The 26,267-nt window shown below is 42.4% G+C and overlaps 2 protein-coding genes across 5 annotated transcripts in view; both read right to left on the bottom strand.

Moving 5' to 3' along the window:
* The window catches only part of LOC129328986 (PDZ domain-containing protein GIPC1-like), a 111,647-nt gene that overhangs the window by 22,608 nt on the left and 62,772 nt on the right, over window positions 1–26,267 (bottom strand). The window contains exons 1-4 of one of the 3 annotated variants that reach the window (XM_054978350.1): window positions 15,677–15,716; window positions 8,770–9,102; window positions 8,373–8,558; window positions 3,586–3,766 (exon numbers count right to left, since the gene is read on the bottom strand). In XM_054978350.1, coding sequence (XP_054834325.1) covers window positions 3,586–3,766; window positions 8,373–8,558; window positions 8,770–9,051 — 649 coding nt within the window. In that variant the 5' untranslated portion in view covers window positions 9,052–9,102; window positions 15,677–15,716. Of the gene's footprint in view, window positions 1–3,585; window positions 3,767–8,372; window positions 8,559–8,769; window positions 9,103–11,194; window positions 11,217–15,676; window positions 15,717–26,267 lie in introns of those variants that run through there. The other 2 variants (XM_054978351.1, XM_054978349.1) reach the window with 2 other exon arrangements.
* LOC129328985 (dnaJ homolog subfamily B member 1-like) overlaps window positions 20,211–26,267 on the bottom strand; it is a 68,845-nt gene continuing 62,788 nt past the window's right edge. Inside the window, exons 1-3 of one of the 2 annotated variants that reach the window (XM_054978346.1) lie at window positions 25,861–26,110; window positions 23,552–24,117; window positions 20,211–23,141 (exon numbers count right to left, since the gene is read on the bottom strand). In XM_054978346.1, the coding sequence (XP_054834321.1) occupies window positions 22,911–23,141; window positions 23,552–24,117; window positions 25,861–26,071 (1,008 nt within the window). In that variant the 5' untranslated portion in view covers window positions 26,072–26,110 and the 3' untranslated portion in view covers window positions 20,211–22,910. Of the gene's footprint in view, window positions 23,142–23,551; window positions 24,118–25,860; window positions 26,111–26,267 lie in introns of those variants that run through there. The other variant, XM_054978347.1, reaches the window with a different exon arrangement.

Genomic DNA, 26,267 nt, shown 5'->3' with positions numbered 1-26,267 from the left:
TGGCTCCTCCCTATGTCGTTACTGGACCCTGGTTCTTTTAAGGACCAGATATAGCAGTGCCTCTGGCCCAGCCCCAGCCCCAGCCCCAGCCCCCCCCCCAAGGAAAATGGAAAGTCTACGCCCTTGCATACCTGGGAGGGAGCAGCCTTATGACCCTTACTTCACTTTACTGATAAAAATGGTGGAAAAGGAGTTCAGAGAGCTGAGTGGGGTGGGAGTGGTTAATTCCACACAGATCAATCAGCTCCTGGGGAAAAGGAAAGTGGGGAGAAGAGAAGCAGAAGGGGAGTACAGAGTTTGCACCGACATTAATCAGGCCAGAGGTGACTTGGCAGCGGCTTCAAAATAACATTGCGGTATGTCCGCAGGGGGAAAAGTCGGGGATACCGTGGACAAACATCGGTCCCATGACTACCTTGCAAATGTGAAACTCCTGAAAACATGGGAAGCAGAACAAATAGAATCATAGAGTTGGAAGGGGCCATACAGACCATCTAGTCCAACCCCCTTCCCAGTGCAGGATCAGCCTAAAGCATCTCTGACAAGTATTCATCCAGCCTCTTCTTGAAAACTGCTAGTGAGGGGGAGCTCACCACCTCCCTAGGCAGCTGATTCCACTTTTGAACTACTCTGACCGTGAAAAAGTTTTTCCTAATATCCAGCCGGTACCTTTGTGCATGTAATTTAAGCCCATTGCTTCCCGTCCTACCCTATGCTGCCAACTGGAACAGCTCCTTGCCCTCCTCCAAATGACAGCCTTTCAAATATTTAAAGAGAGCAATCATGTCCCCCCTCAACCTCCTCTTCTCCAAACTAAACATTCCCAAGGCCCTTAGCCTTTCATCGTAGGGCTCAGTCTCCAGATCCCTGATCATCCTCATTGCTCTCCTCTGCACCCTCTCTATTTTGGCCACATCCTTTTTGAAGTGAGGCCTCCAGAACTGCACAAAATACTCCAGGTGTGGCCTGACCAAGGCAGTATAGAGAGGGGCTATGACCTCCTGCAATTTCGACGCTATGGCCCCTTTGATACAACCCAAGATTGAATTAGCCTTTTTTGCCACCACATCACACTGACTGCTCATATTTAGTTTACAGTCCACTCTTACCCCAAGATCCCTTTCACATATACTACTGCCCAGAAGTGTATCCCCCATCCAGTATTTGTGCTTCCCATTTTTGTGGCCCAGATGTAATACTGTGCACTTGTCTTTGTTGAATTCTTCCCTGTTGGTTAATATCAAGTCTAGTATGGCCGAGCCCCTTGTAGCTTCCTCTACCTTTTGAAAAAGGAAGTTATTGGCCAGGCAGGTCAGGAAATTGCGTGATTCATGACGCTTTGCTGAGCCTGTCTCCCAGCACACATCAGGGAAGTTGAAGTCACCCATAATTACAAGGTTCTGATGTCTGGATACTCTACCAATCTGTTCAAAGAGGGCAGCATCCGTTTCTTCTCGCTGGTCAGGTGGTCTGTAGCAGACTCCAACAATAATACCCTTTGTCCTTCCTCCCCTTATTTCTACCCATATGCTTTCCACCAGGCTGTCCGCCCCATTCTCCATAACTTCTTGACAATCAAGCCCTCTCCTCACATACAACACCACTCCACCTCCTCTTCTACCCTTCTGGTTTTTCTTGAACAATTCATACCCATCCACTAGCACATTCCAGTCATGGGAATCATCCCACCAAGTCTCAGTAATTCCTACTATATCGTAGCCCTCTGTTTGCAATAGAAGCTCAAGCTCTTCTTTCTTATTGCCCATACTTTGGGCATTGGTATATAGACACTTGTAGCCTTGTACCTTTGTTTGACCTTTCCTACCCAGGTGGGACCCCACTGTTTTCACTGAAATGCTTTAAAGTCCCAGTGCAAAAAGGACCTAACTGAAGAATCAGGACAGGAAATGACCTGCCTGGTTTTTGCCTTGCCCTCTTAAAGTTTCTCAAATACACAATGGAGGGTATCTGTACTTATGCAATTCAAATTCCATGCTAAGAAAAGTAAACTGTATAAATTATGTTAATGAAGATATCTGCATCCTATGCATACATATTCATAAACACAAGAGGCAAGCCCTCCCCACCCCAAGCTGCATTAATAAGATCCCTGAATCAACAGAAACACAGAGGCTCATTTGGTCCAAGCAGCCTGCCTATGGAATCAAGGTATGCATATACTTCCCTTAGTCCATCTAATGCCAGGATATGGTTGGAGGGCACAGCACGCAGCAACTTTGCTGAATCTACATAGGTCTGGGTCTACACAGGTCTGGGGTCCCCTTTGGAAAACCCCATGTATCCATCATGAGATGGATTGACTCAATAAAGGAATCCATGGCATTCTGTTTGCAAGACCTCAGCAAGGCTGTTAAAGAGAGGATGTTTTGGAGGTAGTTCATTCATAAGATTGGCATAAGTAGGAAGCAACTCAATGGCACATAACAAGACACATATCTAAGCCATCTTGAATTCCATGATGGAGAAAGGATGGGATATAATAAATACAATAAATAAAACAATCCATTTCATACTCTTCATAGGAACCTAGCTGTGTATTTGTATCAGAGAAATATGATTTATCCTGTGACCATTATTTTGTTTGAAGCATACATTTTGATCTGCGAGATTTCACCATACACCTTTCTCCAGCAGAGAATTCAAGCATGCATCCATGTCAACTTTCTCCATGTGGGTTTATTTTATTTATATAAAATCTTTCTACACTTCCCCAGGGTGGTGAAGATTAAAACATTTTAACATTAAAGCAACATTTAAAATAAAGTATATTTAAAATAATGCAATTAAAATAAAAATATACATAGCACCAAAACCAGAGAGGAGGGCTAGAATGCCAAACAAAACAAATCTTTACTTGCTGGTAGAAGACAACAACAGAAGGACATTACCAAATGTTAAAGAGTTCCCCCTTAAAATAATTATCCACCTGCTTATAAAAGGCCCACAGAATTCAGAGATTCTTTTTGATAAGTACTGCTAGCTATGCCTCATATCAGGGGATATGAGCTTTCGTGAGTCACAGCCATACCCTACCACAAATTTTGTTAGTCTTATAGGTGCTACTGGATCCTTGCTCTTTTCTACTGCTACAGACAGACTAACACGGATACTCATCTTGATCTATCAGAGGATATGCACAACTTAGCTTTTCTTCTTTGCCAATGAGTGAGTTCTTGAAGGAAGTTCTTTTTGAGACTTATGCTTTTGAAATTGGAACCCTGAGAAAGGTTCTAAAGATGAATAGAAGTTTTTCAAACCAGCTGCATTTTTGGTTGGAAGTTAGGAGTTTTATTTGGAAATTGTCTCATAACTGCCCTCCCATATAATGGTAACCAAATTGGGGGGAGCTTAGCATAATATAGAGGGTAAAGTCAGACTTCAACATCTGTTAAATAATTGTAGACCCTCTGAAAACAGCACATGGGAGAAACATTACATTGGCAGCTTCTAGTTAACTACTTTCTTCATTTGAGCAACCCAAAATTGTACCCATCAGAAGTTTAAATATTATACTTTCTAGCAACCCACACCCAGACCACCATACAGTCTGCTTGGTCTACTTACCAAAAGCCTTCCGGGGCTCAGTGAGTTTCAGTGCAAAAGTGCGGCCTTTGGGTAAATCCTTCAGCATTTTGGCAACCTCATAATGCCGGCAGCCAATGAGGCTCTGACCATTGATGGACTCGATCATGTCCCCAACGTTGATGACTTGAATCCGGTCAATAACGCTTCCTTCCTTGATTCTCTGCCAGTAACAGATGGGAACAGTCACTTTGCAAATGCAAGCCTAGGTGCTTCCTGATCTAGGTCACTTTCCACCTTGGGAGCTTCAGAAGTCAATTCAGCCATGAATGAGAGGATGAATTGTAGGAAAGTGAAGCAGACTCATGACTCCTCCCATGTAAACTACCAGCCTGCCTTCAGGGAAGGAACAAATGAGGGTGTAGTGGGAAGAAGTTCATGATACACTCGATCGATCGGATTATTCTTTTCGAATATGTGTAAGTAAGGCAACTAGTATGCTTAGACTGAATGCCCCCAAATCTCTCTGGGAGTATTTTGCCTCATTTTTAGATGAAGCATTGCAGGACTCACTCCATCAACACTTTTCAGGCCTCACGGCAAGAAAGTGAACTTGAACATTCAGTGTTTAAAGGGTTTAAATTATCCCTTTCTGCTTGTTTCAGTTGTGTGATCCACCACAAGGCTAATACACAGCAACAGCCTCCCTATCTTTTGGAAGAAACTAGGCACAGAAGCAAAAGCATTCAGCAATGGAGTTTTTAGAACTTGATTCAAAATCATGGGCATATGTTGCACATCCTTCTCTAATCCAGTGCAACACCTCCTTAAAATCTGTGAATCATACTCACAGTGGATGCAGATAGCAGCCCAACCAGTCTGGCATCCTTTTTCGTGCAGAAGCAGGCCTCAAATACCTTGCAAGGAGGCATAAACCACGCCTTACTAAGCAAACTTGTACACCTGGAAGCAGCCCAGGAAGGCAGTAACACTTCTGAATCAAGGAAATACAGCATCAAAACCCAGGAACCCAAGCCTTTACCAATGACTTCTGAGGTCGTTGCAGATACTAAGCTCCTGAACCTGCCTCAGTCTTAGCCCATGTTTCCAAGCAAATGGACTACAGTCTGTACTAGGAATGTAGCATTCCTTTTCTTTGGGCAAAATACTTATTTCTGTCGCTTTTTTAACTGTAAGAATAAAGCAATGACATGGACAAATGGAGTGTTAAAAGGATGTCTGTACGTTTTTGTACTGCAACTTTTAAAGCATGGTACAAGCACAGCGTGAATTAAGTTTGGAATAGGGGTATACAGATCCTGATACTCAGAATCCATCAGGAAGCGTAATGTCCTGGAATGTGTAAAGTCCTGAAATGAGGACTTTTCAGAGTAAAGTCCTGAAATGAAGTAGAAAAGGAGGAGATTAGAACCAGTGAGAAGTTTATGAAGAACAGACTTTCACTTCTGTTGAAACCAAAGCCACCAGACAGCATTGGTTTGGAGAGGTTTCAGAGACTTGTTTGTTTTACTGGGTCCAGGTTTGCATAGGTAATTGTGTGCAGACTTCTGTTCTAAAGTACCTTGCAGAAAGAACTGCAAAGGTTTAAATAATTAACAATGCAGTGTTGTCATTTTTCCAAGGTCAAGACCCCTCCCCTGGATCACTCTGTGATAATACACAGTCACTTCCTCTAGGACTGAGAGGCAGATGAACCCTGGGTGGAGTGTAGCAGCTGTTTATTAATTACATCATAGGTGTGGAGTGACAATTTTGGTTGATACCACATGAAGGCTTCCTTTCTCCATCCCAAGGAGACACACTAGTCCCCTTGCTATTAGCCCAACAGCAATACTACACCTCCTGGAGAACCACCATATTGCCATTTGCAGGAGCCTTAAAATGCTCTGACAGAAATGGAAGCATTTAATGCCAATCCAAGACAGAGGCACAACTTATTTCTGCTACAAGAGCACGTATGGGGATGTAGTGGCTGACCACAAGAAGAGCTGTGCTGGATCAGACCAGAGGTCCATTTAGTACAGCACTGGGGACAACCAGATGTCTCCAGAAGGCCTATAAACATGGCATGAAGGTCAAAGTCTCTCCTTGCTGCCGTCCTCCTGTACTGCTGTTCAGAGAATTATTGCATCTGAACAAGGAGGTTCCATTTAATCACTATAACTACTGATGGACCTAGCCTACTTTATTTACTTATTTCATTAATTTTTTACTTATTTCACCACCCTTCCCACCCACCTCATTACACTGGATATGTACTGGATGAGTGCAGCAATTCTATATTCTTATTACTGCTCAGAGACAAGGGAGGGAGGAGGGGAAGTCACTATTTCCAAGAATGCAGCTAGCTAATTCTTAGCTTATGCACCGCCTCTACCAAAGGATCATTATAACAAAGCTCCAAAGATGCTTAAAGCTCTAACAAAGCAGTCCTGTTCAGTGAGCATTGCTGTTCTTTACGTCTGGTGCTTTCTACTACAGTAGAATCTAGGTCTCTAGCAGAATGCCCTCATAAGAACAAGTTTCTAGCCCTTCCTGTTTACTTGTGGCACTAGTATTTGAAAAGGGGCATGGGTACATTGTCAAATGACTGGCTCCTAGACCCAGATTCATTTAATACTGAAAGGCCTGGCTTTCTTCTCCAATCTCTGTAGTTCTATGACCAAGCCACCCCAAATGATTTGTGATGGGATGGGCAATTTGTGAACATGCACACACAGGCTCTTTTTTTGCATCCCTCAGGCCTTTGATAGAATCCCCGGAAATTCCCAGCTTTAAAAACAAGAGAAACATTTAGCTCTCACAACTTTAGTTATAAGTTTAAATGTTCTCAGTGTCAAGCAATGAATGTCCTTCACTGACCTGTTCTCCAACCTTCTCCTAGTGCCCAATAAGAAAATGGAATAAACATTCTTGTTTGTACTTTCTTCCCCCTGTCAAGTTCAGCTTTCGAGCATATAAATAAGCACTCTCTTTTGTTAACTTTATTATTTATTTCAAAATGCAGGATCTGGGTTTACTTGTTAATCTTCATACAGTACTGCAACATCATTTTATTTGTCAGGGCTTTTAAAGGTATATAGACTGAATGTATTTTATAGGAAGGAAGGGAGTTAGTTGGGTGGTTGTATGTTTTAAATTGCACTCTTCTCAACTGTATCTTGCAAGCCTCCTCAAGCCATGAAGAAAGATGGAATATAAATATTTTAATAAACAAAACAAACATTTGGAAATTTTACTATAAAGTTCTAAGAACAATCCAGTGGGATCAGTCCAGGGCTCATGAAAAGCTCATGGGTTTCTTTGCCTTTAAAGTGCTGCTGGACTTCTATTTTATTTTACTACAAAAGGTTCACATTCTGGAATTAATCTAGTCTCCCACCATAGTTTCAGTAGTGGTAAGTCACATGCTTCTGGGAAGCCTACAAGTAGTACATGAAGGCAGCAATCTTACCCCACTGAATGTCCACAGTATCTGATATTTAGAAGATGCTGCTTTGGAATCCACAGGTTCTATTTAATTATAATGGCTAATAGTCACGAATACACCTAACCTCCATGACAGGAGGGCAACCTTCTATTAGAGGTGAGGACACATTTCTTACTACCCATTTTCTCCATATTATTTATTACTTTTTAAACCTTTATTATATTTTAAACAAAAAAGCCCCAAACACTTTTGCTTTTCAAGATCAATTAATTTACTAGAGCTTTCCTCTTTAGACCAACAGTGCCATTCTAAGCTGAATTACACCTTTCTAAGCACCTGACCTAGATAACTCAAGCTATCCTGATGTCATCAGATCTCAGAAGATAAGAAGGTCAACCCTGGTTAGTACTTGGATGGGTGACCACCAAGGAAGTCTATGGTTGCTGTGCAGAAGCAGGCAATGGCAAATCATCTCTGAACATCTCTTGCCTTGAAAACCCTATGGGGTTGCCATAAATTTGCTACAAAGGCAAAAAAAAGCCCACTGACTTCAGTCTACTTAAATGGGCATAATTTGGTTCAGGACAGCATAGCAAGAAACAGTAAGACCTGGTCATAATGTCATGCAACCATTCAGTACAGGAATACCATCTCATCAGACAGCAGGCAGGATAAGGACTATCCTTGCACTTAATATACTGTAGGTGGGCCTAAGCTCCCATTACTTCTTGCTCAGGGCAGTCAAGAAGCCCAGCTTAGGAAACTGGATTAACTATACCGGTTTCAGGTGTTTGGCAGCCTTGGTCATCTTCCACAGAATCACTGCTATCAATAACCCACCTTTACTGTGAATCAGCCATGGGTAACAGCTGCCTCCCACCCTTTCTCCATTTAGCAACCAGGATCAGGTTCTCCCAAAACAACTGATCCTCCCAGGTCTCTCTTCAACAGTTTCTCCTCCCTCCCCATCAGCCACCCATGGAAAGCATCAGTGGCTAGCAGTTTCTCCTCCTATATATGGGCTGGGTGAGCATGTGCCACAGCATTCTGCCAGCCACTTGGCTCTCCACCATGGGTGGTTGGGAGTAAGAGCAGGCCCTTCTGTATCTCAGTTCTCATTCTGAGCAGTAGTCCCCCACCATTGCCTGCCCCCCATTTTAGAAGGGATGTTGGCTACTGGTGACAGGAAGCAGTGCTGACAGCGCTGATGTCCCTCCTCTTACTCCGGGTAGTTTATAGGAAGGATACCAAGGAGGGAGACAGGACCAGGAGATTAACTGGGCAACAGCGAATGGCACACATAGGGAGTGGGAGGGGGTGGTACCAGAAAGCAAGAATTCCACTTAAGAGAGCCCAAAGTGCAGTTATTTTAAGATACCTTAATAAAAGCATAGCCAGCACCATTGTCTGTGATGGTCAGGCCCAGCGCCTCCTCGGACTTGAACACCTCGACCTCTTTCCTCTGGCCCTTTGTATGAGCAAAGATGAAATCTTCCAGGCCAATCTGTCCACCCAAAAGCTTGTCCATGTCCACTTTATGGGTATTTAAGGTGCAAAACATCACCTAGACAGTACCAAAAAAGTAGTATGAGAAACTGATGCTAGAAACTTCCTAACTGCATAGTTGGTTGCCCTTCAGTTCCTGAACGTTATTGGCACCGACCTCAAACTTAAATCCCCAGGTCTTTCTCTAAACAGACCACAAACCCATCCAAACTGTGGTATCAGCCCATGGAGCCTGGATGTTATCAGGAGAAAGCAAGTGCTGTGCCTACCTCAACTGGTGAGATTTTGAAGGCTTCAGCAATTTTGCTGTACAATTCCTTAACATTGGTGAAGCCCTCAATCCGGCCAGTGGGACTGCCATGGGCCAGTTGAGTATGGAAAACAAGGCGAGGACGAAGGTTGGCTGGTGGTGGTGGGAGGCCAGGCTGGAGAGCAGTCACACCACTGACACTGCCTACTCCCATCCCACCCAGGCCAGTTCGAATGGGCTCGGCTTCCTCATTCTCCACCAGTGGTGGGGCCTTCTTCCGGCGGCCTAGTCCAAGCGGCATGAGGGAGATGTGGCCAGTCAGCTGGGAAGGTCAGTCAGCCAAGATATGGACCTAGAGGCAGAAGGGGCACAGATGGAAATTTAGCTGGTCACTCAAGATGAAAAACAGGTTACAAGATAAATGAAAGGAAAAAGCAGACTTTGGAAGGGATGTTTATTTCACTTCTAGAAAGTTCCTTTGAATATGATGCCTGGTAAGGAAGAGAAGAACATGAGATAGAGAGGGCTATAGAATTTCTAATTTGGAGAAAATACCAGTTCCATGTCCAGAGCATCAGGTCAGAATGACTCAGCTGATGAGCAGTCAAGTACAGCAGCCTTGCAAATAAGCCCTCAGTTATTTTTTTAAACCAGCCTGTTTGCACACAAATATCTTCTGCAGTCCTTTAATTGCCTGAAAGGAAAATGGAGCAGGGAGGGGGGGACTTTTATACCTGGATATTATTCTTACCACAGGTATTGTGTGACCAGGCAAGTGGTCACAAGGTATTTGCCTCTTGGCAATCAGGGAAGGAAGTCCCCCCTCCCATTTTAGCTTTGGTACAACAATCCAACAATCACCAACTCAAATACATGTTTTATCCACCCATACGTGTCTGATTGGGGAAGGAGGCAGACTGTATAGTAGCACGAGAGGGGCAAGTGTATAAAACACACACACACACACACACAAATATCAAGGCAGTGCTTTCCAGCACTAAAAGGTAAGAGAGCCCAACCTTAGAAATCCAAACAAAGCAAAATGTTCACAAAAGGGCAGGGCATGGCATTAGGATGACATGCTAGTATTCTCTGCTTTTGTTTGTAAAGGCTGCACGAGTGCTGGAGTAATACAGCAGGGGCACAATTAGCTTTCAAAGCACTAAATGAAGATCCAGACCACAACAGGGTAGATCAGTTGGCATGGAGACTATTTACATCACAAGATATCTCCAAAATGTACAACAGTCATATGGCATTCCACATGGCTATCTAACAATCCCAATTGCTGCTATTGAAGGGAAAACAGCATTTTCTACAATTCAAGCCCAGGGACTACAAGAGGCCAAAAGCAGCATCTTTACTTTGAATGGTGGCTCCTGGATCCTACGCAACATACAGAATAACAACTGTGCATTCACTGAAAGAGAAACAATTGTGTGCAAGGCTGCAGACAGTTCTCAATACTCTTAAGTGAAAATAGGACATCATGGCTCCTTGTGGTCACAGTGTGCAAAAAAACAGAGAATCACGCACCTATTGTGAGTTCCTTGGGGAAAGGGCAGGATAAACATGTACATAAATAACAGCTTGGACCTCATTGCTGAGAAGCAATGGTTTATTCGATAATTGTGGTGTTTCTTGTAGACACTAAGCTGGTTGTGACATGCATGTTGATAACTTGATTTCTACGAATTCCAGTGACCATTTGCACAAGTGAGCCATCCCATATTTAACACCATAGAGACCACTTAGTTCACTATAAATACCAATACACTTCATTGAAATCAGTCAGCTGCTAGTCATCAAATGCAGACAAATCAAGCATGTAGGAACCAGTCGTTTGGCTGAATTTGGAAATAAAGCTCATCAGAAATTAGATATTGAAAGAACGATCCATTAATTTTACTTAGTACACTTTTATCCTGCCCTTCCTCCAAGCTCAGGGCAGCATAGAACCATAGAGTTGGAAGGGGCCATACAGACCATCTAGTCCAACCCCCTGCCCAGTGCAGGATCAGCCTAAAGCATACATTGTTCTCCCCCAACTGCTGCCTACAGAAATTGATATTTCAAGCTTGAATTTTACACATAAGAAACCACTGTCAATTCATGAGTTTACTTCACATTCAATACAGCTCCCCCTCTGCAAAACACAATCTGAGTGAAGTACAAAGGTTTATAAGAGGCAATACACACCCCCAGAGTCATTACTTTATGAACAACTGAAGCAAGCAACCAGCCAGTAAATACTATCAAATAAAAGAGGCAAAAAAGCCAAAGTTAAAGAACTTGGGAAGAGAATGTTCAGCCACTAAGGCCTTAACCAGGAAGCACATATGCATAAATAATACAAATGATATATTACAAGATCACAGACACCCACACTTCATCACAGTGCAGATAAACCCCACAATGAAAATAAAGGCCCTTTAGATACTGACCCTAAAAAGGAGGATCCTTGAGGAATTATCGCAACACAAAATACTAACATTTCTGCTGATTATGTGCATCTCCCAACCAGGCTGTTGAGAACACACAAGTGAAAAGCACAGGCACAGCAGGTGCCCTTCCAGCTAGGGAGCTTCCTATGTCTCCATCCAGGAACCTAGGTGGAGCATGCCCTTGCAAGCCAGTTCAGAGCAGAGAAACTGGATACAGGGTGTTCCCTACAGGGTGGGACAGCAAGGGAACTCAGCCAAACCTTGTGACTGCTCTACAATGAAGCATAGTCCAAGCCAAACAAGTGCACTCCATAGTGTGAGATGTTCCTTAACCAGGAAAATGCCCCTTCTCCCAATCACTTCTTGAAATCTGGTCTTGTTTCATGCTGTTTACACACTCATCCTGTCATCTCTGATTCCCTTGAAGCCTTGCACTAGTTGCTCCTGCAGCCCTCTTCTTTTCCGTCCCAGCCAGAGAGACCAAGATCACATCCCCAACCTCTTTTAGCCAACTGAAACCTGATTTAATGATTGCAGGGTTTCTCTCCAGCTTAAATACCTGTTCAGAACTATACCATCACACCTTCAGAAACTTCAATCTATCAAAATTTACATTTAAAAGCCATGATATTCACTCTTGAAAACTTATTTTATGCCACAACACAAATTGTTCCCAGGAGCACTGGATTTAAATCTGTCTAGACAGCAGACATACAAAAGAAAGTGCTGACAGGTCCCACCTAAGAGAAACAAAATAGGTGAAGATGTTATCATTTTATAGATCGTGAAGAATATTTTAAGGAACTAAAAATAGTGCACTTAAAGAGATAAAGTTTACTTTCATAATGATGCACACTGTGGACCAATATAACAACCCTGAAAACTACTTAACATTTCAAAATTTGGTTTTGGGAAGGATCAGATATTTTAGTGATATGTTCCACAACTTTATTTAGTCATCCATTCACTGCCGTTGACGTTCCATTCTGATCTAGGGATTTCTCAGCAAACTGCCTTATAGTGCCACGCTAAGCACATCTACACCCTTCTAAGTCCATTGAAATCAGTGGACTTAGAAGGGTGTATCTCTACTTAGGATAGCACTGTTAGATACACATCAAATTCTAAGCTCCAGATAACTGCAATTCTTGAATGGACTTCCCTCTTGAATCCTCTGTATTGACAAGAATTACTTTATCTAGTCCTAAACAATTGGAAGGATGATTGCCAGGCCTCTGCATAAGCCTTCCAATGGAGATTATTGTGAATTTTCTAGACAGTTTAGCTATGCCTGTATACCCCTCGCTTAGTGAAAAACATCTCTGCCAGTTGCATTTGAATCCTCTATGCATGTTTACAAAAAACTCCCACTGATTTCAAAAGGATTTAATCCCAAGTTAAGTGTACTTATGACTGCAGCCTACATTTTTCATCCTGTCTTTCCTTTCTAGTGTGTCTTGTCACCAACAACTGCAACCCCAGCAGCTGTTGGTACTATTTAATGTTTAGTCAATTTTTGACACTGCATAGTAAAGCAAATAAACACAGCTGAAAAAAGGCCTTCTCCCAACTCAGGCTAACCTGGAAAATAGCCCCGTACCTTGACAAGGCCGATCTGGCCACCTGGATTCATGCCATGGTAACATCGAGACTAGACTACTGCAATGCATTTTATATAGGTTCCCCTCAAAGTCAATTCAGAGACTCCTGCTACTGTAGAATGCCGCAGCTTGATTGTAATCAGGAGCTAGGTGGAACAGACATATTACTCCCATTCTGCAGTCACTCCATTGACCACCCATCAGTTACCTGGCTCAATTCAAGGTTTTGATGATCACATACAAAGCCTTTCATGGCCTTGGCCCCTCATATTTGAGGGACAGTTTCTCCCCCTATGCTCCACCACAGCAGCTTCACTCATCTGAACAGGACCTTCTGCAGATAATCTGTCGAGTCTCAGTAAGAAAGGTAAACTATAAATAAATAAATATGAAGCAGTTCCTCCATCGACGCTAACAGTGTAAGTAAGATTGAGAAGACAAAAGTGAAGATAGTTTTGATTAAGTAGCAACATGGATTAACTTTTGTTTTACTCCAGTGTACATTTTTATTTAGATAAATATACCCTGCTTTTCTCCAATGGGGATCCAAAGCAGTTTACATCTTTGTCACCTCTACCATTTTATCTATTTTAATAACAAGAACCAAATGGGGGGAAATTATTTTAAAATATCTTTGACAGACTATTTCCAGGCATTTTCCAATATGCCATTTTCTATTTTTGCAACAAATGATGTTCAATTGTGATCCACAATTACCCTCAAATCCTTATCAGCAGAGCTACAAGCTGGCTAGCCTAGTTAGTCCTTCTAACACTGTAAGTACAGTATAATAAATAGTGGCTATTTCCTAGACTAGTAAAACATGGGTATTAACTTCACGAGCACTATCGTTATAATGGAGGAGGTGGAGAATATGTGAAAGAAACATTTTAGGACTCCAATTAAGCTTTTTGTTATTTTGATGAATGAACATTTTAAAAGTGAAAATAGCTAGAAGCATCATTAGGGCTATTTGCATTCGCTGATCCCTGAATTCCGCGAGAAAATAACAAATGACACCACATCGTAAAGTGGGAGCAGTTTCCTGTTTCACGAACTGGTGACCAGCAACCTCAAATTGATAAGGTAATGGGGATTTCTAGACATCAGATCGGGAAAATTTAGGTACTAAACTAACAGACCTGGTGGGTTATTTTGTACATGTTTGTATGAAGTGGGCAGCTCAAAATTCATCAGTAATGACAATATAACAAGGGCTTGGTATAGTTTGTAAAGGTTCTCATATTTTGTTAACAGAATTAAGTTGAATTTCTCTATATGGTTTTGTTTTTCATAAGTATTCCACTTCCACGATTTTCAAAGAATTTGGGACGTTTACAAGGGATTGAGAGACAACTGTGAATGCTATAGTAAACAAACAGCAGAAAGAATCATGTGTGTGAGGGTGGGAACAACTGTGCGGTGGCTTTAAAATGCCAGCCCCCCCAACTGTGGGAAGCCTCTTTCTAACTTGAGCCTTCCTTGAAAACACCTCCATGCATTTGCAAAGTCATCTCAGCAAGTTATAAGAACTGAGAAATCTCTGCTTTTGAGGTTTAAAAGAGTACTAAAGCACTATATTCCATATTCATGCACTGAACTGTCAGACATAACACAGTTATGACTATAGATTAGACCTGCCTGCCATCATCTAGGTGTATACCAAATCCACCCCAATCTTCTGCCTAAATAGTTTGAGGTTAGAAGTAGGAAGTAGATGGCGTGTATGTTTCTTTTGCTTTAATGCAGGAATCTTCAGAGTACCTTTGTTGTAAGGACTGAAATGAGGCAATAATAAATAGGAAATACAGTACAGAACTTTTTCTCTGGTTTTTGCAAACATTGACCCCAAGTACATCAATTACAGCAAAACAAATGAAATCTTTACACCTAGCCACTGCTTACCACAGAGCTAAGCAGGATCCAGTAACACCACAGAGAGGGGAACAACTTTTAATCTCAGCAAACATACCTGTGAAGGGGAGTTCTACAAAGATCAGTAGAAACACAAAATATAAGAGAAAAGATTGAAAGATCAGCGCACACACATTCCATGTGCTTTCCCCCGTTTCCCAGTCACTTTAGAGCAGACCTCACTGAGGAGAGCTAAAAACAACTCATAAGGCCAGGAAAGTGTGTTTCCTCAGTTAATAGTCATTTGGGTGTTACTATCAGGTTATCTTCTATTAGTGCTCCACAAGCAAAGGAAATAAAGTCAACACCATCTATAGTGAAACTGGTTCTTCCATTTATAATGAGGATGTAAAGGTAGTGTCTACTAGTCTACTGTCACTGGAAATAACAAAGAGAGAAGAGAGACAGACTCGGCACACTCTGAACTAGAGAATCGTCAGTGACTTCCACCGACTTACAAAACAGTTCTTGTGAGGCTTTTTCTCCCTCACTATGCGATCATATAGAGGGTTCACTAATTTTTTCACCTCTCTTTGACCATTTGAGATCAGAGCACAGGTTAGCGATGGAAATCAACATTTGTTTCCTGGGGGAGGCCAGGAAGAAAGCTGAAGCACGTTCAGCAAAAACTGCCACTTGCCTACACTCCTAACAAAGTACCCAGGAATCTCGACTCTCCTTTCAAAATGTCTCGGGGCCAACTGGGCCTTCACACGCATTTTGTATCCAGGCAACCCTGGCCGGGCTTTCGACATGTGCGAACAGGCAGGAAGCCTCTTTCTGTGGGATGGGGGTGGGGAAAGAGCGCTGGATGACAGAACTCCTGGGCTCTTCTCCCGCTCCTTGCTCAGCCTTACCCAAAGCTGTCTTAACCCCCTCTCCATATTCAGTAGCCCCCCCGGAAAAGACCCTCCTCCCCTCCCCCAAAGCCCCCTAACAACGCGCATCCCCCACCTCTCCGACTTACCCCAGTCCGTTTCCTTGCCGGGCCCGTCCCTCAGCCAAACTACAGCCGAGCGCGGCCAGGCCCGTCCCTCAGAAGCAGGCGGGGCCCAGAGCCGCGCCTCCTAACCAATCGGAGGAGATTTCGCGTGGGTCCTTGGCCAATCGCAGCCTCCTCTCCTTAGGCGGACCGATCTTGATCTTTCCTATCAAGTTCGCCTACTCGCTCCAAGGGGCGGCTCCGAGCGCGGGGCAGGAATGGGGGAGGAAAGGATGGGCCTTTCTTGAAGGTGGAGGGCAGGAAAGCGCCCGCCGGGAAGCGCAGCAGGAATAACGCTTCATACGTGCAGCGAGCTCCGTTCGGCGAATCCGCCCTCCAGCCTACGTCGTCGTGACCCTGCTCATGGCCTTCTAGTGGCCCCTTCCTGTCATTACATTTTCCTGAAGCCAATAGGAGGGCAAAAGGCCGGGTTTAGGCTTAGCTCAGGGGAGGGAGAGCGGGCTGGTTGGTGCCTGGCGCGCCTCCGCGGAGCAGTGCGAGAGGGAGCATTTGTACAAACGGCCGTCTTCTTATCCCCCACGGGCCTCTCTGGCGGTTGGAAAGGGGCACACGGTTCATCCCTGGAGCCCGAGCCCAGTCTTTAGCATACAATAAGGAAGCACGCGCCTTCTCTGGCCAGCCGCACCCAGCTCCACATCCGACAGGAGAGTGAGCGCTTTTACATCGGAGCGTGTCGCCGCCAGCCAGCCTTCCAACCCTCCAGGGGCACAATTGCTGCTGCTGATCTAGCGCAGCTAATGAAATACAACAACAATAAATAAAGGGCCATCAAGTCGCAACCCCTCGTGTGGTTTTCAAGGCTGGAGATGAGCAGCGGCGGCTTGGCCATTGGCGGAGTATCTCAGCCGGATCGACCGATAGGGCTGCGATGCTAGATACGCTTACCATGGATGTAATGGAGATTAGTGCTGACTCGCGTCGAGGGAGTGGGGGCGGAACTGGACGCTCTGGTCAAAGTCCTCGGGAACTACAATCGTTGCAGGGATAATCTGAGCACCGCTCCTTGTCGCTACAGTTTAAGCCGTGGTGACACGGCAGTTGCCACAAAACGCGGAGGGGGGGGGGGGGCAACGAGCACACAATCATTTATTAGAAAGCTGTGTTAAAAGATACTTCGTTGGGAAGAAATGTATCCTCGAAATGAATTTCTTATTATCGCAAATATAAATTGCCTTAAGTGGCCACTCGCACTTTACCTAGCAGTTAAGTCCTACTGAACTCCTGGGGCTCACTTCCTCTAAATAAACCTGCCAAGGATTGCATTAATTTCTGTTTGGGTTTGAACACGAACACTTTTTCTTGAAAAAGTATTTTAGTCCGACAGTAACAATCCCACTATCACAGGTTTAATGGATCTAATGTGCCTACCGTATAATGAAGCCTTGGGGCATACAACAAACCCAATTCAATTTCTGGAATAAGTCTAGTACAGCAAAAGGTGTTAATTGATCCCCAATCAGCAAACAGTTCCGTAATCCCGCTTGTAGGAAATGTGGCGAGTTTGAAGCTAATCTAACAAAGTTATTCGATCTATAGGATGATTTATGAAAACCAGTGAGTGAATTTTCCTTTGCTCATTCGGTACCTGATAAAGCCTAGATCTATTTTCCTAAATAAAGATGTAAATAGCTCAGAACTGACATGTAGCCTTGATTGCTGACTAGTTTTATGGGGCTTTGCTATTAAATGGGCATCCCAGGAGCATTTAACGTTTACACAAAGGAATATTTTATGTTAATATCATATACATCTTTTTAAAGTGTTTTAATGAAAACTTAATTGCTTAACCACCATTGTGACTTAATGACAACTTGCTGCTTTCCTTATTGATACACAACTCTTCCCCTCTCCATTTCCTCTATTACTCCATTTACTTACCTGGGATGAAGACTGAAGACAAAGCCTGTGCGTTTACATAAGGCTCTTTTATTTTAGTAGCTTCACTTCTGGCTAATTTTGTACCATGCAAGTAACTTGCTTTTTATTTCATTATGTTTAAAAATTATGTAATTTCATTGAAAAAAATTGGAAAAATAAAAAATTGAGAAAATGATTTTTTTTTTTAAAAAAAGGCACAGCTTGACTCTGCACAGGTAGACATACAGCAACTCAGCCATCTTGGAATACAGAACAAAAACAAAACATGTTCAGATAAGAGTGGCTTAAATGAGTTGAGTAAAGTTGACACTGCAAGAAATAACCTAATATTGTATTCTGGTGTTTAGCTGTATATGAGCTTTGCATGTTATAGTGTCTTTACAGAAAATGCATGAAAATATACAGAAGCCTTTCACTGGTAGCAGTACAAAGGGTATAAGCTGGAACACATCCTTCAGAATGTCCAAGGGCAACCTACATTCTGTTTCTTGAGCCCAACTGTGCAACTTCTTAAAGGATCTTCCTGCCCATTGTCCTGCTCCTCCTCTAGAAAAGACTTATTGATTCAACTTCCATGGAGATAGATCAAGATTGATAGCCATGTTTGTAGCAGTAGAAAAGAGCAAGAGTCCAGTAGCACCTATAAGACTAACAAAATTTTATGGTAGGGTATGAGCTTTTGTGAGCTCTGAAGAACTGAGCTGTGGCTTACAAAAGCGCATACCCTACCACAAATTTTGTTGGTCTTACAGGTGCTACTGGAGTCTTGCTCTTTTCTACTGATTCAGTTTCATTGAGTGCCAATTCCAGGGACATCCACTGAAGTTGATGGGCGAAAGATTTGAGAGTCACAAAAAGTAATTATTTACTCAATGAGTAATCAATTAACAGTGCAATCCTATGCAGAGCTACAGCCTTCTAAGTCCATTGAAGTCAATGGGTTTAGGAAGGAGTAACTGCTCAGAATAGCACAGTATTTTGTGGAATTCACTCCCACTGATGGTCACAAGCATAAATGGTTTTAAGAAGGACCTAGACAGATTCACCAAGGATAGTTCTTCAGTGCGTACAAATCATAGCAACCTCTGAATATCAGTACTAGGAGACCTTGATCTCTATGTTGTCAACCCCACCCACAGCAACTGGTTGGCCAGTGTGTGAAACTGGATGTTTGACCAGATAGACCACAGGTTGGATCCACTGGGGGGGGGGGTGGTTCTTATGTTATGAAAGAACTTGTGCTCCTCCTCCTTCTCACTAGCATTTGTCTATAATAATAACATTCTATTTATAGACCTCCCTTCAGGATGACTTAACACCCACTCAGAGCGGCTTAGAATGTATGTCATTATCCCCACAACAAAACACCTTGTGAGGTGGGTGGGGCTAAGAGAGCTCCTAGAAGCTGTGACTGACCCAAGGTCACCCAGCTGGCTTCAAGTGGTGGAGAGGGGAATCAAACTCGGTTCTCCAGATTACAGTCCCACGCTCTTAACCACTACACCAAACTGGCTCTCATTTTATACAAGAAGGTGATACTTCTTTTGGAACCCTACTAATGTTCAAATTCAACAATTTAAATGTGCCAGAAATAAAGATTTCAGGCCCTAAAGGTGGCTACTGAATTTTAAAAAAATGTAAAACTTCAGTGGGCAGACAGATATAATGTATCTGTAAGGTATAGGAAGGAAGCAGATTGTTATTACGTAGCTGAATGTACACATAGTAGACATTAAACATTGGCATTGATTTCTACACCAAGCATTTTGGCCACTTCTGATTGCCAGTATGATACTCCTAGTCCTAGCAGCCATCTCTCTGAAACATATCTTACAAAAGCCTTACCAAATCATTAAATTTAGCAAGTCATTGATTCTTTTAGCTATATACGTTATGTGCAATTTCCCCCAAGGGCTTAAGCATATTATACCTCACATATCCCATATTTACAAGTGACATGAGACATACTCTCCTCCTCTACGGGTCAGGGGACCTTCATGAACTGCACAAGAGGCAAAGTGTGTGTGGCTGGGGGTCTACAATGAAAGAGGGAATTGGCAGAAGTTCCTCCCCTCAACTGAAGGCCCCTCTGTCAGAGGAAAAGAGACCATAAATCACATGTTGTATCTACAGTCAGCAACACTAACACAAATATGTGTCCTCCTGTACCCTTTAAACATGGCACAATTCTACAATTTATCACTTAGGTCTAAGGAAATAGCATGTAACCCCCATATTGCTTATATGACTGCACATAAGCAGGTTTCATTGCTTATACAAGTATAGTGCAGGTACAGCAAGCTACAGCCAATTGCAGCTTCCTAGTGGAAGTGAAATTCAAATAGCTGCAGGTTGTTGCATGAAGGGCTCTTTGGATAAAGAAATGGTAGAAATGTGAAGCAGCTCCGACTCTTAATGAGGGTCACAGACCATCAGAGATAAGCCCCTGTAGCGATAATCTATGCCAAGCTGGGAAAGAACTGCCTTTTTGCTAAAATGATCTAAATAACTTGAGGGAGTGAATTCCTAATTTACTAACCTCATTTTAGAGCTGCTTGCCGTACAACTTCCTACAATAGCAACTACACATGCAGAAATTTCTATGCACACAAGTCACATATGAAAAGCACAAATACATCTATTTCACTGTATGCACATGCAACAGTAAACCACAACTGGCCACAGCTTCCAGGTACATACATCCATGCAGCAAAATATATAGGTACATTTGTTACATAGGATGAGCAACACACAGTTGGCACAAAATCTTCTCTGAAAAATCTAGCATTACAGTGACCATTCGTTAAAGCATGATTTTATATTTCTTTTTGATATGGCCAAAATGGGTGTGCAGGTCAGTTTTCCTCACTTATGACCATGGCTCTTGTGTCAAATCCTGTCCTCTTCACTATACTAGTGTTTTTCTCTGCATGAATTATACTGGGAAGGAAAGACAGGTTTGAAGTAAGGTGCTTACTATTTTATCCATCAGTCCCAATCTTTCTCAAAATACAAGATCAGGCTGGCCCAGTCTTGGAAGTGTTACAGAATAATCCCAGCAGAGTTGAAAGCACAAATAGGTAATCGCCTAAAGCAGTCACTTGCATGTGGTAATTGCATTATATAAAACAGCTCCTGTAAATTAGGTAGGAACACGTATTATTTGTGCTGACTCTGGTCTGTGAAGAAACTATTGCCCCATACTTTCATCAGGATGACTGTCGTGCTAAGGAATCTTCAGTAAGACTAATAGTGAATTTTCTTCTACAAGCCTCTAATTACATCATAGATTTTTGTCACAGCATGGGCAGAGAGGAGCCCATGATTCAGACAGAACATCTCAGTTAAGACAGCGAGCCAGGAAGCATTCTCAGCCATAAGCACCCTAGATACTTTCTTAGGTAAGCCAATATTCTCCTAATTGAACCTATATACCTACAATGCACAGCTCTTCATTTTATCTTACAGGGGCCATTGTAAGAATTACTGAGACTTACCTGTGCAAGGCACTAATGTGTTCTATTTAGTTGTCAGCTGGATAATTCCCTTTTATGTACAACCTACCAAACCATTAAAAAAGGGCACAAGAGAAAAAGAGAGGTACATGTAGCAAACAAAAATAAAGGGAAAATGACAATGGAAGTAAGGAGTAGCTCCTCAGGATGACCAACAGCTTGAGAAACTACCAAACGATAAGCAAGTCTGACTGGTTTGGCAAAATAAAAGACCCATAGAGTGATCGTTTCTATCCTCCCACATATCTGTTCAGGATCAAAAAGCACAAGGCTTCTATAGATCCACAGCAAAATCTACAATCTTTAAGCACGAGGGGCAAGATTCTTTTATAATCTCACAGCATTATTTCCTAGAATGCATGCCCATAAAATCCTTACAAAAATACACAAGAGGATTCATGCAGTAATTATAGTAATTGAGAATTCTGTAGTGATGTGATTATGACCATATGGCAAGATAAGGTAGAGTCTACCCTAACATCCTTAGGTGGTCTGTTAGGCTAGCACTATGACCATGAAGAAAGAATTGGAAGTAATCTTACAAAAGAAGTTGAGCAGAAGACACTGACCAGCTCTGACTATAGCAATCTCAGTTTCTTCACTAATATTCACTACTAGTCTAATTCTTCTTCAAGCTCAGATAGCTTAACAGAGTGCCTGCAGACAGCAAACAATCTTTGAGTTCAGTTACAGAAAAGCTGCATTTTACTTTCTGCTCAAGCTGAAGACCACCTTCAAATTCTGGAACATATCCATACATTCCATTTTTAGTCTTTAATTATGCAGGATGTTTATAGTGTTTTCCAACCAGATCCTTTACAAGGTTTACAATGTCTTCATTGTCTTGGGTTTCATGGCTATTACCCACCACGACTCATGTCTTGCTTCAGTTAAGCACCTTGGGACTGTCAATTTTTCATTCTATAAATATTTTCATCAATTTATGTAAGGGGATGTACTTCTACTAGAAAAACAGCTCTTTTCTGGGGAGAAAACCTCCTGGAGCTGTCCTTTCTTTTGAAAAAAAAATCAAGCCCTTTGAAATGTTTATTAGCTAAGCCTTCAACTATGGCACTGATATTCTACCAGCCTTTAAAAACAGACAAAATGACCTACAGCCATCAGTGCTTATGTAGAAGAGCTATAAACTAGAAACCATAAGTTTCAATGAAAAAACCTATAAACACCTTTATATACTTTAATAATTACCTAGTGTGCTATTGGCTTAAGAGAGAAGAATGTATTGCACTTCCCTTTCTGAAAGGGCAAATTGTTTCCATTTTAGGAGAAACAGTGCATGGCACTATTTAGGAAGGATACCTCTCAGAGCAGTGAGAAAATAGGTTAAAGGAATATCAGAGATAAACCACTGTAAAAGAGCTAAGTGTAGAATGGTACAAGAGACAATACAGTACAGCAAAGACAAGAGATTGAAGAAGTTTACTATGAAGTCCAGTTTCAGGTTTGAGACTTATTCTTTCCAGTGGAAGTTCTACATGACATGCCTTAAGTAGGGCTAGCCAATCAAGTGAAGGCAGTAAACTGTGATTGGCTGTCATCCGTGTAAGATGTTTTGCCAACTCCTTCCATCAGTGGCTGTTCACTGGTATAAGAGCAATGACAACTCGGGGCTAAAGTCACTGATGAATGCAATACACAGCTTGCAAGATTTGGATTCTCTGGAAAACTTTTAGCAATATGAAGTTACTCCCCGACTCTCTTGCCAAAAGAGACCCTGAAATCCTGATAGTCCAAAAATCCTCTGCTTTGGAGGCATTTCAGTCCAATTTTCACTGAAAATCTCACTATATTGGCAAGATCTGTTCTAGGACACTTTTAGAAGCCTGTGGAATTCTGTCCGGGAATCTTACATCAAACTCAATAATAAGATCCCCTCGCTGGTTTACATTCTTGGGAAATGGAAGACCTTCTCCAGGAATTCTTCGCTTCATTCCAGGTTTAATGACATCCTTGAATACCATTGGTATGGTCCTACCATCGAGTGTTGGAGTATTCACAGTACAACCACACAAAGCCTAAATATAAAAAAGAGACATTAATAAGTTTTCTTCTGACAGGATTTCTGGAGAGGAAACTTAATTTCCATTCAGCCAACCCCCCAAAAAGATCTTAATGGGTCAACAACACTGTACAAAAATTCATAAAGACCAAGGAAAGATTGTTAAAAGTAATCTGAACTTTGAAGCCACCACAGGACTTCTTTTTGTGGCCCCATTCAAACTGATCACAAGAACCCATTTGCTCCCGTAAGATATTGGACTATACTGTTTAATCAAGAATGTAGTAAGCATGTTCATCATGTACATCCTTAGATTCTAGAAAGAGGAAGGGGGGAAGAGTATCCCAATTTTTCCTCCTATTTTTAGGATCTAGAACATCCTTCCTGACCTCATTTGTCACCAACAAACCTTATACCTTCATTTACCTCACGGAGGCTGATCTTGGCTGGGTATACAATATCAGATCCATCTCTCTTAAAAATGCTGTGTGGCTTGTCCTTTAAAACAAAGACAATATCAGCTGGAATGTTGTTTGGCGTTTGGTCTCCTTCTTTGGGGAAAGTAATCTTTGTTCCTTCTTTCCATCCACGTTTTACTTCAATTGTGAGGATCTTATCTTCATTACGTGTGGTTTTCCCATCCGCATTAAGACGTTTATGGGAAATTTTCATTTTCTTGGTGCATCCAGTATAAATCTCCTCCAAGGATACTCTCAACTCATGAGTAATAGGAGGGTCTTGTTTTTTGCGCACATTTTCATGGCCTCCACGAGTGCGAGTAAAGCCAATGTTTCCAAAGCTTTGAAAATTTGCAAAAGGATCATCGACATCCATGTCTTCATCTCCATTCCTCTGCACAAAAAAGGTATCAAAAGGATTGCGCCCACCGAAGAACTCTGCAAACATGGCATGAGGGTCTCCATGAAAGGTGTAGGTAAATGAGGTGCCATTGGGACCTCCCATGCTGCAGCTGGGACCACCTCCCTTTAGCCCTGAAATACAGAAATATAGGAATAAACCTTTTCCAACAGTTTCTCAACTGTAATCTCTCATTTACATATCAAGAACTCCAATCCTGAAAGCCTCTCCTCTTGGCCTTTTTTTTACTTCAATACTGAAATGTACCAACTGTTTTTTAGAATTCTAGGCAAGTATTTTCAGTAAGCCCTTTAATGTGCACTACCTCACATGTGATCTGGGAGTGTTGTAAGGTATTTATACTAGGTGTCATCTTTAGTACAATTGCTGAGGGCGTCCTCTTGTTTTGACTTACAGGAGTATTAATTTCAGGATGGACAGTCGAATAAGCCTACAGTCCAAAGCACTGAACAAGCAAAAGCTCTATTCTCATAACGTTTAGTGGCAATACCAAGGATTCAAAACTTCCACAAACACAGTAGTACATTTCACCACAGCTTGCACAGCTATATTAACGTACTTGGTGATTTAGAAACATTTCTACCAAGTGAAACTAATATTGTAAATAAGAGGTTAGCATATACCAAAAAAATGCTAGAATCTTCTAGCAACTCCTAGAACAGTCCTGTAGCAAAGGCTCCACCTATCTTAGAAAGCCTGTCATGCAGCCAAGCACAGCCGATCCATGTTATCAGCACTTATTTACAATAAACTATTAAGCATTTACTACTAACTAAGCACAAGCAATACAATATGAACCAGCAAAGAAAAGCTCTACAAACCAAACAGAATTTGGATAATGAAAGACTTCCATTTCATACACTACATGCACCAATATGTCAAGACAATGGCATAAAATGTCTGGTGTACACAACAAGCTGCGCCTCAATTGATGAAGAGATATGCATGAAGCAATCTTTTGTCTTACTCTAAATATATGACAGATGCCCAGACAACAGTAATTCAGACCATTCTACACTGGGTATTTTTTGTTCTTCATTTTCTTTCCTGCCTTAAGTATTTGAACTTGATTTCAAAGTAGGCTTCCCAGACAGGAAGAACCTGTAGGGTAGTGGTAAACTTTTAAGGAGTGACCTTAATGTAACAAAAACAATTCAAAGATGGCAACTAATCTGGCCAGTCTCCAAGGCGACACAGCAAAATAACGTGTTCTTTCTTCTCCCTTCACTTTTCTTGGGAAACCAGTCCTGGTAGATTTGTTGCTGAACACTCATTTTGACAGCCACTCCAAAGGGAAATGCTCCTTAACAGCCCTAAAACTTCGATCGTCAAGTAAAGACTTAACACTCTCCGAACTAACAAGATAGTATCTTTCAATAACTAGACAAACAAAGAGTAAGAAAGTCATGGGGGGAAAGAATCATAGAATATTTTCTTGTACCAGTGAAACTTCTTGATGGGCCCTGTTTGAAAAGTCATGCCTGAACGCATTCAGGAAGTTTAAGCTTTAGCTTTTGTTCCAGTAGCTCCGTTCCTTAGGCACAGACCCTGCGTTTCTGACACCTGAAAAAGGTTTTTTTTAAAAAAAGAACCCTCCCTTTACACGCCAACCAAATTTCCCCCTTCTCCAGATCCTACAGATACAAAATGAACACATTGCAGTCTCTGCATTTCTAACCTGTTATCCAATGTCTACCCACTTGAAAGTAATCCCTAGTGAATTTAATGGGAGTTGCTTCTGATAAAAACAGACACTGGACTGGCGTCTGAACTTCCCTCCCACCATCCCTCCCCACTATGAAGCCCCTCAGGCCCAGCCCGCCCGGCTCATTGTAAGCCCCCCTTCGAAGACGCACCCTCTTCTCCGAGCTTATCGAAGATGTCGCGCTTCTTGGGATCGCTGAGTACGTCGTATGCCTCGGCTATCTCCTTGAAGCGTTCCTCGGCGCCAGGATCCTTGTTCTTGTCCGGGTGGTAGCGCAGCGCCTGCTTCCGATACGCCTTCTTAATATCTTCCTCGGAGGCTCCACGGGCCAGGCCCAGAATGCGATAGTAGTCTTTCCCCATCGCCTATCCCTAAGCCGCCACCTCAATCTTCGTCCAAGCTATAGCTCCGTGGCAGCCGTTTCCCCCTCCGTATTTATATGGCAGGCGGAGGAATCTTCCAGAGCTTACTGCAACAGTCTCCGCCTAAGCCCTGCCTATCCAGGCTGTTCTCCGCGCTCTCTGCCAATGGGGATGCGGCGTGCGTCACACACGGTAG

This window comes from Eublepharis macularius, chromosome 4 (genome assembly GCF_028583425.1).
Source record: "Eublepharis macularius isolate TG4126 chromosome 4, MPM_Emac_v1.0, whole genome shotgun sequence".
Classification (NCBI taxonomy): domain Eukaryota; kingdom Metazoa; phylum Chordata; class Lepidosauria; order Squamata; family Eublepharidae; genus Eublepharis; species Eublepharis macularius.
Note: the sequence above shows the minus strand (reverse complement) of the source record. Positions and strands in the feature narration are given on the sequence as shown.